This window comes from Brachyistius frenatus, unplaced genomic scaffold, assembly GCF_029030835.1.
Source record: "Brachyistius frenatus isolate BFR_SWC_R1_liver_20210118 unplaced genomic scaffold, ASM2903083v1 Contig_51, whole genome shotgun sequence".
NCBI classification, from domain to species: Eukaryota; Metazoa; Chordata; class Actinopteri; family Embiotocidae; genus Brachyistius; species Brachyistius frenatus.
In genome coordinates, this window is record NW_027210650.1 from 1,219,465 (window position 1) to 1,236,390 (window position 16,926).

The following is a 16,926-nucleotide window of genomic DNA, read 5'->3' on the forward strand; positions in this document are numbered from 1 at the left end:
GATTCTCAAGATTGCTTCAAAAGCATGTGCAGACCGCCAGATCTGATTTATTTTCAAATCCAGATTGTATCCAGATTGATTTTTGAAAGTCTGGACAGTTAAACAAAAAAAAAACATACATGAAATCCAGATCCAAACCACATTTGGAGGTGGTTTGAAATGTGACTCCCGTCTACAATTTTTACAGAGTCGTCCGGACTCAGATTGGCTTTCTTGCGTCGCTTAGCAACCAGACACTCGGCGACAAACAGCATCGACGCTGCCGCCAGCAGATCGAAGCTATCAGAAAGATTTTGGCACGACAACAACTTCGCGTACAGAATCCGGGAATAAACTGTTAGCCTCCACTTCCGTTGTTAAAAAGCCGCGTCGCCGGCGTGGCTGCACGTACGTCGTTACCGCGGCAACCCATGCAAAGCGAACAGGGGGCACGCCAGATTCTGACCTTTTTGACTCGCGTGCAACGGTGCAGACAGCCTGTCGATCTACCTGCAGTCTGAACGGACGCCGAGTTCAGGGCTCTGTGGGGTTTCGGACCGTCTGTTGCAGGACTCCTGTTTTTTTTTCCTCCATTTCAAATTGACGGCGGGAGTATTGCCGGTTCTGGCCTCGCTCCGTGGAGGATTGTTTCCAGTCGTTGGGTCCTGATGGGTGCCGACCTCCGGTGAACGTATCGGAGCGGCATTCAACCAATCGGCATTGACCACCGTATACCATATGTTGTGCACCAAATCCTTGTTGGAACCACTTCAACGTTACCCCCATCCCCTCCCCATCCCCCTCCCCCCCTTCAGTGGTGGCAGATTTGGCTGCCCTTGAGAGACCTGAAGCTGTGAGCAACAGTCGGACGCTGCCGGCATATAGATTCCTGTTGTTTTTTGTTTTTCTTTCTTCCTTTAATTCTTTGGCCTCTCGCATCATCTCTAATCCACACGTTGTTTAATCTTCCTCTACGTAGGCTTTTCACAGCTTTATATTTATTGTAAGCTGAATATTTTGGGGGATTTTGGATGATCGGTTGAACAAAACCCCTCAAGATTGTGACTTTGAGCTTCTTTTTTTTTTTTTTTAACAGTTCCTGACATTTCAAAAGGCTAATTGATTCACCTATTAAACTTGACGCACTAATTGACACTAAAAACAAGCTTTCTGTATCGTCCGTATGTGTCATATTGTTTAAAAGACATCGAGACAAACGCAGTAAAAAAAAAACCACACACACACAAAGGACGCACGCACACAGAGCGTTGACATCAGCCCGTCGTAAACATGTGCATGTCGTCGGCCATAACGGGACGCTGACATGTTACATGTTAAGAATGACAGACTTTGTGCTGCTGGCGGAGACGAGCCGGCATCGCTGGTGGGGTGGGGGGGGGGGGGTGTTTCTCCGTGGCCTCCGCGAGGACGCAAGTCCTCGAAAGCTGGTCGGGTTTCGGTGCCAGGCGCCGGGCCCGCTCCGTCTTAAACAGCTACTGCTGACGTGCCACTTAGCAAGGCAGCTGACCCGTAACTCCTCTGGGGGGGGGGGTTCGAACACGCTGCGGTCCGACAGCCTCTTCTGGGTCATTTTACATCTCTGCGGTCATTTTTGCATCTTTTTGTAGTGGATCTGTTTTGTGTTTTGTGGTTTTTTTTTTTTTTTTCATAACTGTTTCTTTGATTTTCTACAAACTTCATCCTTTCGGCGGCTCTCTGCCCGGCGTTGAGGCGTGTTCGGTAATCCATCCGTAGCCGGACTCTTGATGTAGCATGAGTAGTTTTGGCAGATTGTTAATCGGGGAGCAAAACTAACAAGGGGCTCTGCTTTCTCCCCCCCGGGGGAAGGGGGCGGAGGGGGGTGGGGGGGAGGTTCTGTTATACGAGCATTACTGTTGTCGTTCTCGTTATTAGATTTGAAAAGTGACACGCGAAGAGTTGATTAGAGCCAAAAGGAGTGAGGTAAAGGAGAAAGCGCTACTGGACAAAATCTGCAGGAAAAAAAAAAATGAAGGAAATAAAGTTTGAAAGAAAAATGGAGGAGCTGAAGAAAGAAAAAAACAAAACAAAAAAAAACTGCGGTATGATGCAGGAATTTTGCTGCTACTTGTCCTTGGTCTGCAGACCAGATCTACACACACACACACACACACACACACACATACACACACATATATACAGAATAAGAAACATACTGTAACTGGCCGAGACAGGAGAGGACACCGTGTTCCCATTTTCAGCCGGGCAAACTGAGGGATTTGGCATGTGTGTTATGTGAAGGCATTCAGATATACACACACACACACACACACACACACACACACACACACACACACACACACACACACACACACACACACACACACACACACACACACACACACGGTGTTATGAAAGAAACGTGTGAAATAGTAAAGAATCCATTGTTTGCCTGTTTGACATCTAAGTTTGAGATATTTTAGATAATAATAATAATAATATTAATAATAATATTAATAATAATAATAATAATAATAATAGCAGCTCGCTGTCAAAGTAGGTCAAAGTTCAAACAGTTTGAAACCGGAGATGAACGTCTTTGGCATTTTCTTTTCTCGGGGAGCTTCCCACATCGGGCGATTCGAGCGTTATCGCTTCCAGCCTGGTAAATACAGGAATGTGTGCAGTTTCAGAGTAGTTTGCATATTTATCTGACAACCCCCCCCCCCCCATCTCCCCCTCCCTCCTTCGCTCGTGTAGACACAAGTTAAACATTAAAGGTTTTTTCTATGTATGTAGACGTCTGTGTTTGTGCAAAAAAATCCCACAAGGTCATGTTAATAAAAAATAAAAAATAAAATAAAAAAATATGGCTGCACAGTTTTTCCATGACCTATTAGCACCTATTAATAATTCCCCGACAGTAATTCAGTAATTAGCCCGAAGAGATTGAAACACGACCTCCGCCCCTTTGGCTGGTCTTGTACTAACACCCTCCTGAACTTGCTCCCACCGCCATTTCCTCTGTGTCCAGACCTACGTGCGCCACATCAACAACAACCCCCCCCCCCCACACACACACACACACACACACACCCATCCCCCCTTATCCTCCTCTCCCACCCTCCATTACTTAACCGCTAATTGCCCGGGCCACCCCCGGGACTTGGGGGGGGGGGAGCGCTGACCTCCCGGTCCAAGGGTTCTTCTCAGGAGGAGCCGAAATTTGCTTTCTGCGGTCGAGCGTCCACTATCATCATCATCATCATCATCATCATCATCATCGGTCATCACACAAAACACTGAGGTTTACGTTCTACCTGCTGCATCTGTGGGGAAAAGAAGTGAAACGTGGATTTATGGGGGTTATTTTAACGTAATTATTGTTGTATTTTTTTCTTAAATTAAAGCCTGAAGCGTGTAGCGCCGCCGACGGTCTCGTGTGGACTTAATCCTTAAAGTCCACCAGTCTGTTCATTAGTCAAAGAGGCTACGGGCGTCTTTGCACCTGAAGGTCTGGATGTTCGTGTTGCTGTTCCACAAGTGTACGTCTGACGTCTACCTCTATTTCTTCTTCTGTTGTTTAATGGCTGACGTTAGCCTCCTTCAACTTCCTGTAGTTGGTCTAAAAGTCCAAAATGTCCACAAAAAAAAAATGTTTTCACTGCAAACGGGCCGAACTCTGCTTGAGTTTGAGTCCCAGCCGAGACCACCTCTTTTGATTGGACTAAATTTTGGTGCTTTGGTCCAAACTGTGGCTTTGAGGCTCTTTTCTGATGGGGCAGATGTGAATGCACTCCAAGACTTTTTTTTTAAATGACACGTCCACGTCGTCATGCTCCAGTAAAGTTTCTCATTTGTGATTTCCTTCGGCTATATTTGACGGCGACACGGTTTACATGTCGGGAACGGGAGCGTTCGGTACGGTGATGAGCGGAGACGTTGTCGGCATGTGAAAGTCCTCCGTCAGATCTCCGACTGCAGCTCGCAGACTATCAGAGACGTACTTTACTCTCTTCTGATGAAACGTACCTGAAGTATCATTATTTCACTTCCCCGCTTCTTTCATAATCCTTTCGATTGATTTCTCTCTATTAAAACCCAAACATCCCTGAACCTAACAATTTCTCCCGGCTCCATCATCATCATCATCATCATCATCAACACCACCCACCTTTTGTTCTCTCTGCTGGTTTTGAAGAACGCTCACATTGATCTCGTTGCTCTTTGGCCTGAAACAGGAGAAAGAGAGCAGGTCATGTTTAATTTATTCTCTGCTTCTCCAGGCATCAACAAGTTATTCTTTTGATGCATTTTTTAAAGCATGCAATTAAAGGTGAAGCCTGTTTGAGGGGGAAATGGCAGCTTCTTTTTTTTTGCTGGTCCAATTAAAACATTTCTGAGGAAAGGAAGAGGATGCATGCGGCTGAGACACGTGAGCTGCGGTGTGCGTGAAAATATTCCCACAGAAAATGAAATGTCATCGCATCAATATTTGGTTATGAACTCCTAATTTATTGCGTGCAGTGATCTTAATGCGTCTGTTGTTGCGACTCCTGAGGACGTTATAAATGTTTTCTTTCACTACAATGAAACTCGGCTAAATACGCTGCTTCAGTCGGACACTTCTGCCACCGTCGGAGCTTCAAAGCTTAAATCTCTGTTGGTAAATCAATAAACATCATTTGAAAGCTATAGAGTGTGTTACAGGTGGAGGGTGGATAGGCAAAATAAAGATAAAGGCAAAATACAAACTTAAATATGGCTGACATTGAAAGATTAATTAAGAACCCCTTCTACTCAAAGCATTTATAACACAATTATTATTTATCATTTATCATTTATTACACAATATCCCCGCTAATGCAATCCCAGAATCAAAGTCAACTGTATTGTCAATCCACCATATGTGCAAGACATACGGAGAGATCGAAATATTGCTTCTCACAGTCCCACGGTGTGTAAAATACAAAGATAAAGCAAGTAAACAGACAATAAAAACAGACAACAACCACAGTGACGCTTAACTGCAATATATACAGTACATGTACAACGTAGTGCAAATACAGGTCCATAGTGCAAAAGTTCATCCTCTGTGGAGTGAGGGGAATGATACTCACAAATCACATATTATTGCTGTTGATGCACATAGGTCACAGATAGTTTTATTATACATCTGTATCTGATTTCTACATTTAAAGTCGGAGGTATTTGTGCATGTTTTCATGTACATCGGTGCTTTAAAGCAGCTGGATTTTCCTCCCGACACGCCCCACATCTTCCTTTTATCCTCGTCCAGCTCTGATAAAGTGCATTTACTTGGTCTTCATACCAACAGAGATCTAAATCAAGTCCCCCCCCTCCCCCCACACCTTTCATCAACTTAACCTCCGAGCCTCCACAATGCTCTCTATATGTATATATTATCCCAATCTTATTTTCCTTCTTTCATCCCTTTCCCTCCTTATCGCTCCCACTCTCTTTCACTGCTGCGTCTCTCCTCGGCTTTTTAAGTACGCCACGCACTCCTTTCTGACCCCCGCACCGCATGACGAACTGCATTTTCATGCCCTGACCTTGAATATATGGGATATTAATACTGTATAAGCATAACGTCCCGGGGTGGCGCGAGAACATACAAGGACACGCTACTTGAGATGAAAGAGGGGAAGGATATATATATACCTTGTGGAGCGGGAGGATTCTTTCCGAGATATAAAGGCTAACATACACAATCTCTTGGTAGTATCAAATTAAACGATGAAAGATCTGGATAGCCAAGATTGTTCTGAAAAAAAGAAGATACAGCATGAATGGTTAGCCTCTGTAATGACCACGATATTAGCTTTAAAAGTGAAGGTTCTCCTCAGGTTTAAAGGGTTAAAAACCTTGTTTTTCTGAACTTATCAGACTCCCCGAGCTGTTCTGTTATTTCTCTTTTCCCGCTTTGTCATTATATACGTATTACTGATGATTATTTATCAAAAATCTCATTGTGTAAATATTTGGTGAAAGCCCCCCGGTAGTCATTGGCAGTATTGACGCAATATCAAATTCTGGGCGCTCGGTCCAACGTATTGCGATATTTGATTCTGTCTCGTATCGACCGGCCCTGATGTGAACTGCGAGCTAAAAAAAAAAAAAAAAAAAAAAGTAGAAACCACGCGGGGCTTTGATGTGCTCCAGATGGTGCTGGACAACAATAGCTGATTGTGCAGAGTTCAGTAAGCTGCTCCCGTAGAAACACTCAGCTTGAAACTCGTCCGTGAAAATACACCTTGCGGTATCGCTGTCCTTCACGTTTCCTTACAGCCTGCCTCTTTTCTGGATTTGGACAAAATAATTCGAAGAGCCGAAACCCTCAGATGTTTGTTGTTTTTCCTCCCTACAGCTACCTACAGTTCCTCCGAAACGCATCGAGGCCATTTTGTTCGCTTATTTCCTGCCGCTCGGGTGCAATTTTCAGTCGCTAATCAAACAATGGGCCCCGTTTTCTCCGCTTCCTTCATTGTCCCAGCGCGATAAACAACTAATTGTGTGTGCTACAAACACAAACTGGAGCTAGTGGCACTCGTAGCGACAGTTGATGGTGATAGAGAGAAGCGCTTTGATAAAGCACACTCCATTAGTCGGTATAGGCCTCCAGGGTTTATGTTGTTACGGCTCCATTCAGCCCTGCCAGCGTCGGACTGGCAGACAGCTCGGACTCTTGTTGGTCGCTGTCAGCGGGTTGTTGCGAGTGTTCGAGTGCAGACTTGAGGAACAGGGTTTGCTGTGTGTTGTGGTTACTTTCTTTTCAATAGAAAACATAGTGAATGGGAATGGTTTTGCAGTTGCGTAAGTGGAGGTTCATGCAGTTCTTGAGATGGTAATTAGCTGATACTGAAGTTGCAACATTCAGGAAAATCTGTAATTTTATTTCTCTGCATGCAGCTCTTTGTATCATGAAGGAACAAGTGGCTGGTAGTGGTTTGAGTGCGCTCACCTTCCTCAGATAGTGTCTACAATTCTTCTCTTAATATCTGTCATTAGTCATAAATACATGATAGACGTTTTTAACTCAGCGAAAGTTGCACCATGTTTTAAACTTTGCGTGTATATTTTTCCGCAATTATTCTGCAAATGCACCAAATTTTGTGCCATTTCTTCACAAGTTCAGTCATTAAAGACTTAATTAAAGAAAACAAAAATGCGTTCAGTCAGTCCGAAGTCATTTTTTACCATAAATATATGATCGATAATGTAATAGATCTTTTTTTTTTGTTCCTTTTCATTTGTACTAAAAGATTTGTATGAAATTAAGGTGATGCCTTTTAAAAAAGTATATTTGACCAATGTTAATATTTTTTAATAAATTACACAGTAAAAAAAAAAAAAAAAAAAAAATCCCCAATCTTACAAACCAAAACCAGGAGATTTAATTTTTTTTTCTGTACGCGACTAATTGATTGACTGAGTTATTACTTCGGCATTAATTTCACACTAAACGCCAGATTCGAAGTCATAATCTCACATTACCCGTTCAGTCTTGTTTAATCTGCTTCATTACGTGGCGTGATGTTTTTCAGCGGCGGATTAAAGGTTCAGAATGAGTCTGTGCAGAATAACATATTTGGTGATGAACGGCTCATTTGCCTCTGAAGAGAGGTTGTTTTGAAACAACACGGCATAATCTCTCTATTAGCAACAAGAGCAATGGTAATATCAATCCTGTTGGAGGGTATTCTCATAGCACCGTATCCCACTGTTCCAGATTAGAAAGGCATTGAACCGGAGGATTAGCGGAGGAGAGAATAAAGCCTTCCCTGGACATCGGAGGAGGGGGAGGCAGGGGCTAATGGATTAAGACCCTCTGAGCACTTACGCATGCAAACACGCACAGATTCAGCTCCTCGTCTTAAAAACTACTTAAACCCGTGCGAAAGGTGACGAGTGTTTTTTTTTTTGTTTTTGTTTTTTTCCAGGAATTAGTCGGTTGTAGCAGTGGAGGTCAAAGGTGAGAGTCTTTAACCTTCGGACCGCCGGATCCAGTATTAACTGTGTGTGTGTGTGTGTGTGTGTGTGTGTGTGTGTGTGTGTGTGTGTGTGTGTGTGTGTGTGTGTGTGTGTGTGTGTGTGTGTGTGTGTGTGTGTGTGTGTGTTTGAAGGGGGTGAATGACGGGATAATTTAAAGCTCGTTGGGTAGAAGTTCATTTCACTTCAAAGCAACATGTCGCATCTTGGATGAAGTTTTGGGTCTCGGGTTTTGAGGTCTGATTCACAGACTGGATATAAAAGCGTTCGTAGCTTCCGGGTCTGAAAAAGGAGGCCGATGGGGAAGCGCCTGAAGCTGCAATACCACCGAGTGCCACCAGAGGTCGGCTTCAAAAAGCCTCCGGCTCCATAGACTCCCATTCAACTTCTCTCATTGAATATAAAGTGAATAAAATGTGTGCATCAGTTATCTCGGTGTTGTTAGCTAAAGTCACTCCTTCTTATTAGTTTTCTGGAGGTCCATCTGAAAATAATCCCTCATTCATTAGAAAATAAGCTTCCAAAAGCCGTGTTTTTGGGGGGCGTGTCTGTTTGATTGACAGGCCCGTGGTGCCGTCAGGTTACAGCTATCGATGGGCGGGACGTAGTACCGTCAGGTTTCCAATCAGATCGAGTCAGATCCACCGCTTGTTTTGTCTGACAGACTTAAACTCCGAGACTTTCAGCTGTCCATCAAACCAGAAGAAGAAACCGTGCAAACACACATTGTTGACCAGTGACTACACAAAATTCACAAATCTGCTGATAAGCGTGTTGTTTCAGCTCTCGTTACCGTATAAACCCGACTGTGTCCTCTGTCCTCTTCCAGACTGGACCCCGCTCCTCCCTCCGTATCCCTGAGACCGACATCTACCTCCAGCCCTGGCCTCGGGGCCGGCTCATCTGACCCCCGCCGAGCCTCCCACCTCTTCCGTGTCCTGCAGCTTCACGCCGAGCTACAACGCACTCAACCTCACTAAGGGGGGTCGACTCCTTTTTTTTTTTTTTTCGGAGACCCCTCCCGCCCCCTTCCCACTCCCTTCCCCTCGCCCCCCTCCCGCTCCCAGGAACCCCCAGGGGCGGGACCCTGTCATGTTAGCCTGACTGACCCCCTTCCAACCGGCGAATGACAAGCGTGCATCCGAGGGTGGGGCTTGCCTCAGTCTCTCATGATTGGCTGCTGGATGGAATTAAGGTGAATGGAACACATGCCCAAGGAGCAGGACTCTAACCCATCAGAGGGAGAAGAGAAACAGTGAGTCCCACTTTTTTTTATAATATTTCAAACATTGTTGTCCTTTCTTGGGCACTGATTTGTATTCAAAACCTTTTTTTTTTTTTTTTTTTTTAATGGAGTTATTAGTCATACCAAACCTCCTTCCTTTTCATCCTGTCCTCCCTTACCCCGTCTCTCCCGGTGTTAACTGAAGTGGGCAAGGCTTCCTGTCACTGAGTAACGGCGTCATGGTTTCTGGTTTCAGGTTTTCTGAGGACACCCAAAAAGGGGGAATCTTTATTTTTCAGTCTGTTTTTTATTGCCCTGCATCTTTCTCATGGTCGCTTTCTGTTTTTACGTCTGCAGGCCATTTTTTTTTCCCTCCAAATGAGCTAAATAACATGACTACCCCCCCCCCCCTCTCACACACACACACACCACCCTCGTTTGAATTGTTTTCAGAGAGCTTGTAGCTTATAGCTGCCTCTGAGCCCGACATTCCTGCCCTCGCTCCCGGTTCTTGAGAAACAGAGCCAGTCAGGCTGGCCTGAACGCAAACAAACACGGCACTGTTTAAGCCCCCTTCTCATTAATGAAAACATAATATTAGTGGAATGGAGCCGTTCTCATCGTGTTCAGAGGAAGTGGGCCTCTGGGTGAAGGAGGCCTCTGGGTGAAGGAGGCCTCTGGGTGAAGGAGGACTCCGGGTGAAGGAGGCCTCTGGGTGAAGGAGGCCTCTAGGTGAAGGGAAGGGTTATCGCTCCGTATCGGTCTGCTTGGCGCTGTGAGAATGAAGTTCTTCATTCACAGACCGCTGTGATCACTTTGGGTTGAATTATGTCTTTTAGATTAAACAGGTGCATTATTAAGTTTTGTCTGGGAATAAGGGAGGTGCATTTAAAGCAGAACATACTATTTAATATATGCCTGGAACTGCTGAGGACACAAACTCATTAACATGTAAATTTAACTCCTGAACTTTTTTCTTCTCTTCAATCCATTTTTTGTTTTCCCCCGTCCTCACCGTTAGATTTATGTGATAAAAATAACAATATGAGGTCGTGTTTTTCTCCGGCGTGTGGAGGGTCGGGCTGCATCGCCTGTAACGCAGCATCGTGAAGCCGAGATAGAGTCCTCAACTAATGTGGACACCTGTCAGGAGATTAACAGCTCTGCTGCTGGAGGGGGGAAGTAGGGGGGTGAAGGCACCAGACTTTTTTGTTGTTGTTGTTTTTTTGGGCTTCATTTGACCTGCTTGTTTGCAGGAATTCTGTGTTTCTGTACCGAGAGGATTCATCTGTCGGGCTTTCGGGAGTGATTGCTAGATAGAGTGGATATCAGCGATGTGTCCGGCATGACAGCGGGTTTTATTAACTCCCCCCCCCTCCTTCCCCCACCTCCCCTCCTGCATACTGTCAGCCTGTTGTTTTGAACCTCCTCCGGGCTCTTTAAAGCGATGCTATGGTTACCAGCATGCACACAGGGAACAGTACACCCTGCTCCCACGTGCCGAAGATCCATTGATATGCCTGATAATCAAACGTTCGAGCCACTCCGACTCTCCGACTCTCCGCCACATCGAGACGCATAATGTGCTTCACATCATGTTGGATCTTCTGCTTTGCATCACTTCTCCTTACATGTCAGCACTGCTGATGCAACACTGCTTGCACTGTGTTGCATTGACAGCAGCGAAGGCTTGCACCATCGTTATGTGTGGTTTGTCGTCCCTCCAGATCCTCCAGAACATCTCAGTTCTCGGTTAAATAGCAGCTTCACTGTCTGAATTTCAAGTATAAACTGTTGTGCTGCTTGAATCCGCGCCGGGGAACGCGCACAAACCTTATTTGTGCATCCCGAGAGAGGAACATTAAGCTGACATACTCTCATTTACACATGTAAGGATAAATAAGGTGAGACCCGTCTTCGCATGAAAGGGAAATATTTATATCTTTACACACTTGGAGAGCAGCTTACTGGATCTGAACCGTATGGATTTAGCAACTTATAACTTCAGCAGACCTTTGTTTGGTTCAGGATTTAGATGTTGAGAATATAAACCCGAAATTTAATCATGTTAAAAGTTCACAAAGTTATAGAAAACACATATTTTTACATATAGAAATAATATGAGAATTAAAAACTGCAAGCACATGATATGTGATATGTGACTCAGCCGACAGTCTGGTTAACTCAACAGGTAAAAGATTCAACTTCACCAAGGTTGCTATTAATGGTTCAGATTCCATTTGTTGATGGTGATTCAACTTTTAGTGAAGTTGAAACTTTTGGAGAAATTGAAAAAGTTTTGCATCCGCTACACATTACAGGAAGATATTTAATATTACTGCAGACCCCCTTGAAAACACGTATATCTACGATCCAAAGAATGTCTGCGGCAATTTTGGTCGCATTCGAATGAATATTTGTGGACGGTGGAGTTATAGGTTGCAGTGAGCCAAAGATTTGTCACAATGCAGATCATCTCCTGGAAAGATTGGAGGTGCAGTGGTTAGACCTGTTGCCTCTCGGCAAGAAAATTGCTCTATGTAAATAGACACAAAATGTATTCCATGATTTTGTACCACATATCGTTATCGAAAATCTACCTCTGCAGGTGAGAAATTTAAAGATCTGAACATTGACAAGTAAAAATGTACCTGTGAATTAACTTTAAAGTAACTCTTGAATTCCTTCTTTTGTGTCTGTCTTAAAAATAAAAACACATATTTTTGAAAAATACTAACATCATAAAAAGTAAGAGTTTGGAGTTTCTGAGGGAGAGAGCAATAAAATAATAATCAATAAACTGTGTCCGGGTTGTGTTGATGGAGCTCGGCAGTGATTTCTGAATCAGTTGTGTCTGTTTAAATCCTCCTTGGAGAGGATTCGTTTATGCTTTTTTGACCTCATCCTCACCTGCCTGAGACCACTGCAACGCTTGTTACCATGGCGATCTACCCTGTTTAAAAGCCCTGAAACCAAAAAATGAATTTCAGAATTACCAGTAATGTGAGAAGAAAGCAGCCGTCTGCAGACACAGAGATGGGTTAATCGGGGGTGAATCGGTCGGTCGGTCACCGCCTGCGTTGATCACACTAATTGATCGTCTGATTATCGGTCTTTGCTTTGTAAAGTAGGAGTTCTCATGCAATGTGACATTTTCAAGCCAGAATAAAAAATTTTTTTAAAAAGCTGCAAAATCATCACGTTCATCAGTGCGTCATGATTCGATTTTAGAAGAGGACAATCCTGAGATCTCGTTCTGCAACTTCAGATGCAGCAATTTAAAGGACAGAACACGCTGTCAAAGAAGGTATTTTTAGTTTATTTGCAAAGCTTGACTCTTTTTTTTCTTTTTTTTTTGTGTGAAATTGGCTGAATGAACTTTCATTTTTACAGACTAGAAGTTGTTATTTCAACTGCAGCTTTTTCACAGTAACTTTTTTTTTTTTAAGTTGTTTATTATATTTGCTCAGAACAAGATTTTTTTTTTACATGAAACATAATCACCATATGCACACAGATGTAAACCAAACTCAGCCAAAAGCATGCTAAATGTAGCACTGGAGTACACGCTGCACCCTGCAGTGTATGTTTGAGCATTTAGAGCCCTGTTTATTATCGGTTCTGGAGGGGTTAGTGTATATTTACGTGTTTAGACAGAGGGAGTTGTCTTGATTTCACTCTGTGGCATTCGACATGCTTCTTCCAGCTCAGCCTGTAATTTAGACAGCGGCGGGACACATGAGAGAACAAAGTGTTCATTAGCGCTGGATGCGTAGGACAGCACAGACCCAGCTGTAGGCCTGCATCATGTGGGCACAACAATAGGTGACTGTAGTACTCTAAACATAGGACAGGGGCCTCATTCAGGCGCTGTTGTGGATATAGTTTTGTGCACTGCTCCAAGTTTCTTTACATTGCTCCATCTGTCCAAGAGGCTTCATGTCATGTATGGTAGTATTCCTGCGTGCCATAAGGCTTCGTTGTTGTCCAAACAACATTATGTCGCCACACTGGGTGTACTGGGGGACATGTTCCTTCCATGGACATCAAATCTAGAGAATTAAATGTATAGGCGCCCACCTCTGGGCCTGCTTCTGTCTTCTGTTAAAAAGGAGTTTCTCCTTCCATCTGTCAGAGTTTTTTCTCCTTTAAAGTGGACTTTTTTTTTCCCTCCTACCTTACATGGGAATTGCAGAATTGTTGGGTTCCTCTGTTTAATGCTGTAAAGTCTGTTGTAAGGACTTTACTGTGTTGTGATTTGGCGCTCGAAATGAGTTGAATTTTAATTCTCCAAGCTAAAAGTATATCGAGGTGGTTGGTTGGGATGCAAAATAACCCTTCAACTGTAAGGAATTCGAGTATCTGTCAGGACATGTTCTCTGTTTTTGCAGACATGTGTTCGGAGCCTTAATGAAACCTGCAGTATCTCCATATGATCTCCGAAGAGTGCTCGGTTACTTGACAGAGCAGCACTACCTGTTGGAGGCGCTTCCCAGTTGCTGTCAAAGTCACAGGCGGAGGAGCTGGCTGCGATCCAAGCCGGGGACGGCTGGGTGGTACCGGCAGCAGAGTCAAGGAAAAAGAGAGAGGGAGGGAGGGAGGGAGGGAGAGGCAGAGTGTATTTGTGACTGGGTCAGCAGACTAAACATAGCACAAGCGGTGGAGACATCAGAGTGTAGGAGGGTGACAAACACAGATAGACAGGGGGTCGATACATGAGGGCTACGCACCAGCTACAGCTGCAACTTTGACCAGAACCGCCGGTGCCATGCATATTTTACAGTCCCACTGCATCATCAGGTCAGTTGCTGTAAGTTCGTTGGTCTCGTTGATGATTCCTCTGTTGCGGTTTTGTTTTTCGGGAGCTCGTTTGAGCAAAGAAAAAAAAAAAAAAAAAAAAAAGAGCCGTACGTGCCCCCCTACCCCCCCCCACCCCGGGCCGCTCGAGAAGTTTGATACGGTCCGTGCTGTGGAGAAAGTACAGTGTGTGCATGTTTGTGCTCGGTTGGCTCAGGTTGCCGAGGGGCGCGTTGTGCAGGGACGCTGCATATTCAGAGGTGTGCTGCGATCTGCGTCTCTTGACGAGCGCGTCGCAGCCGAGAACTCGGCGGCGAACGGGGTCGTGCCTCGACCTGCAAAACTCCATCAAAAATAGTCAATTATGCATATTGTTTATAATCAGGAGCAGTCGGACTTGTATGTGCTAAGTGGCCACAGGCTCACCTGCTGCTGGGTACAGTTTCAGATCTTCCTGCTTTGTTTTCAGCACTGCTACAAATCAGCACGTTTGAGAAGAAGTTCATTGGTATTGTTCTGTGGTTAAATTTTAATTTAGTTTGTTTTTACATAACTACTTGTCCCTATTTCTCTCCACCCTCCTCAATGACAGTTCTTGAAGCAATGCAAAACACTTCTAAAGCGCTGCCAAGACTGCTAAGCCTCTTCTTTCTTTTTTTTTTAGCTGCAAGGTTGCTGATATAGTTTTACGGGTGCTATTTTTGGGAGTCGATCAGGTCTCTGAGAGAGGGTTAGAGCCGGAGCAGCTCACTGGGCAGGAGATTTCGTATTATCGTGTCATAACCGTGTCATCGCTGCGCTGTCGTGCCATCATGTATGAAATGTGTGCATTAACAACATGAGGTGTGCTGGCTCAGATGCTGGAAAACCAAAGTTGTGGCTTCTTCAGGTTAAGACCTGTTGTTGGGATGCGGAGAAGACACAGTCGCTGCAGGAGTGACAGACACCTGACTAGAGACGATCTGTTGTTTTTCTGTTGAGCCGGTGTTTCCATCTGCGCCAACATGCAGCCGCACTGACGACCGAGCTGTCACACGGCTGACAATCCGATGCTTGTCGCCTGCAGCGGCTCTACGGAGTGATGTGCAGTGAGCAGTCAGCAGAGAGAGAGATGTTTACCTTTGAGTGGCAGACAGTGAAAAACCCCACTTCATCTTTCTCCAGCTGTGCCAGCTCTAATTCTTTTTTTGTTACCCGCCGACAGCTCACTGACACTCTTACTGTCAGTTCTGCCCACAGAGTAAATGAAAAACATCTGTCAACCACGGCTTGTTTTATTTATCTGAAATAACTTATTGCATTGTGAAATATGCACATTGCAACATGTGCTGCCGCCGCGAGACAACATGTGTTGCTTCACAGGTGAGCATCCCGACTCCTCCTGCCGTCTGCTCCTACATCACCATCACAGGACAACATTATATCCACAGAAAAGAGTCTTAATGAGGCGCTACGAACCGCGGCAGAGCATGATAAATGAAGCTTTGACTCAATAGGCTGTTTAAGAGCTTAATTTAATGCTCTGTTAATCCATCCGGTGTATTCTGAAAAGGGCAAAGGGAACCATAGCTGAGAACAAGGCGCTGCTATAATTAAAGCCAAGGTAAAATGTGAAGGGCAGTTTGAGTTAGCATTTATGCTCAATTAGAGCAATTTAACAGGCAAATACTGTGTATGGTTCTGTTTCCCAGGGGGGCAAACAGTGTTACCGGACTGGAATATAAAAAAAAAATGCTGGCTCATCAGAGAGGAGAAGAATACAAAACTGTGGTTCATTTGGAAGGAGGGACGGAAGAAGTTGAATGTTGTTTATTTGACCTTTTGACCATTTGTAGTCACTTTGCATATAATCTGTGTATTATAAAGTTGCAGAAGGAGAATATGTTTTCACACACTGAGTAGCTGGACTGGAGCCCATACTTTGGAAGAAGTCTTTTCTCTTGTGTCTCTGTGTGAACCAGAAATACTCCACACAGTATCCTGATATATGAAAGTAATAAGTGGAGCAAAAATAAGTGCTTTTATTTTGAAATCTCATGATTTAAAGAAAGAAATCAAGCACTAAAAAGGAACAAATCCATTACTGTGTTCCATCTCTTTACTAAATACTCACTGTACCTACTCTTGCTTTTAAGTGTGTAGTGAGGTCACGCTGAAAAAAGGAAAATATTTGTGTCGAAGGACACTGTTGTCCCGCTACGCAGAGCTCAGTGGAAATAAAGTAGCCTGTAGCAATATTATATATATATATATATAATATATGTGTATGTTATTGCATCTTTGGACAGTATATATAAGGGAAATCTTTTTCTTTGTGTGTATCAAAATGATCTGTCCAAAGATAGGGTGAGGTCCACTACCGGTATCACAAAATATTTAATGATATCCGGTCCTAGTTGGGACCATAACTGTATAGAAAAAAGGGGACGTAGCTTCCTGCTCTGAAATTTTTTTATATTTGTGGGTGCTTGTCTGTTTGATTGACAGGCCTGTCAGGTGTCCGGTATCGAAGGGCGGGGCATTGTCAGATCCACCACTCGCTCCTCCCCAGCTCGTCCAAATATGGTCACATCTGGCTCCGAACTAGAAAGATGGCGACGGTGATATCAGCCTTTATTCGTGCACATAACCCAAAATCTTGACTGTCAAAGCATCACGGTCAAAATCTCCCAAAAATAAAAAAAAACTTTGACTGGACAAAGAGGTGCAGTACGTACGTTCAGAAGGAGCAGGACAACGAACACAGATGTAACCTAAAGGCCCCGTGCACTGCGTCTTATTGCACGGTGCTAATGGAGTCCTGCTCCCTCTCCTGGAGCCAGTGTTGAAGGGCGGGTGGTGTGGGAGGGGTGGGTGGGGGGGAGGCTGGAGGCTGTCTGAGAGCAGAGAGCAGGGCTCCTGGGACTCCAACCTCATCCAACACTCACGAGGAG

The 16,926-nt window shown here is 44.4% G+C and overlaps 1 protein-coding gene across 4 annotated transcripts in view; it reads left to right on the forward strand.

Annotated features, from left to right (window-relative positions):
• LOC138624407 (thyroid hormone receptor alpha-B) overlaps positions 1–16,926 on the forward strand; it is a 152,339-nt gene that overhangs the window by 120,264 nt on the left and 15,149 nt on the right. For 3 of the 4 annotated variants that reach the window (XM_069704599.1, XM_069704598.1, XM_069704600.1), the window contains one exon: positions 8,801–9,226. In XM_069704599.1, the coding sequence (XP_069560700.1) occupies positions 9,171–9,226 (56 nt within the window). In that variant the 5' untranslated portion in view covers positions 8,801–9,170. Of the gene's footprint in view, positions 1–8,800; positions 9,227–13,853; positions 13,997–16,926 lie in introns of those variants that run through there. The other variant, XM_069704601.1, reaches the window with a different exon arrangement.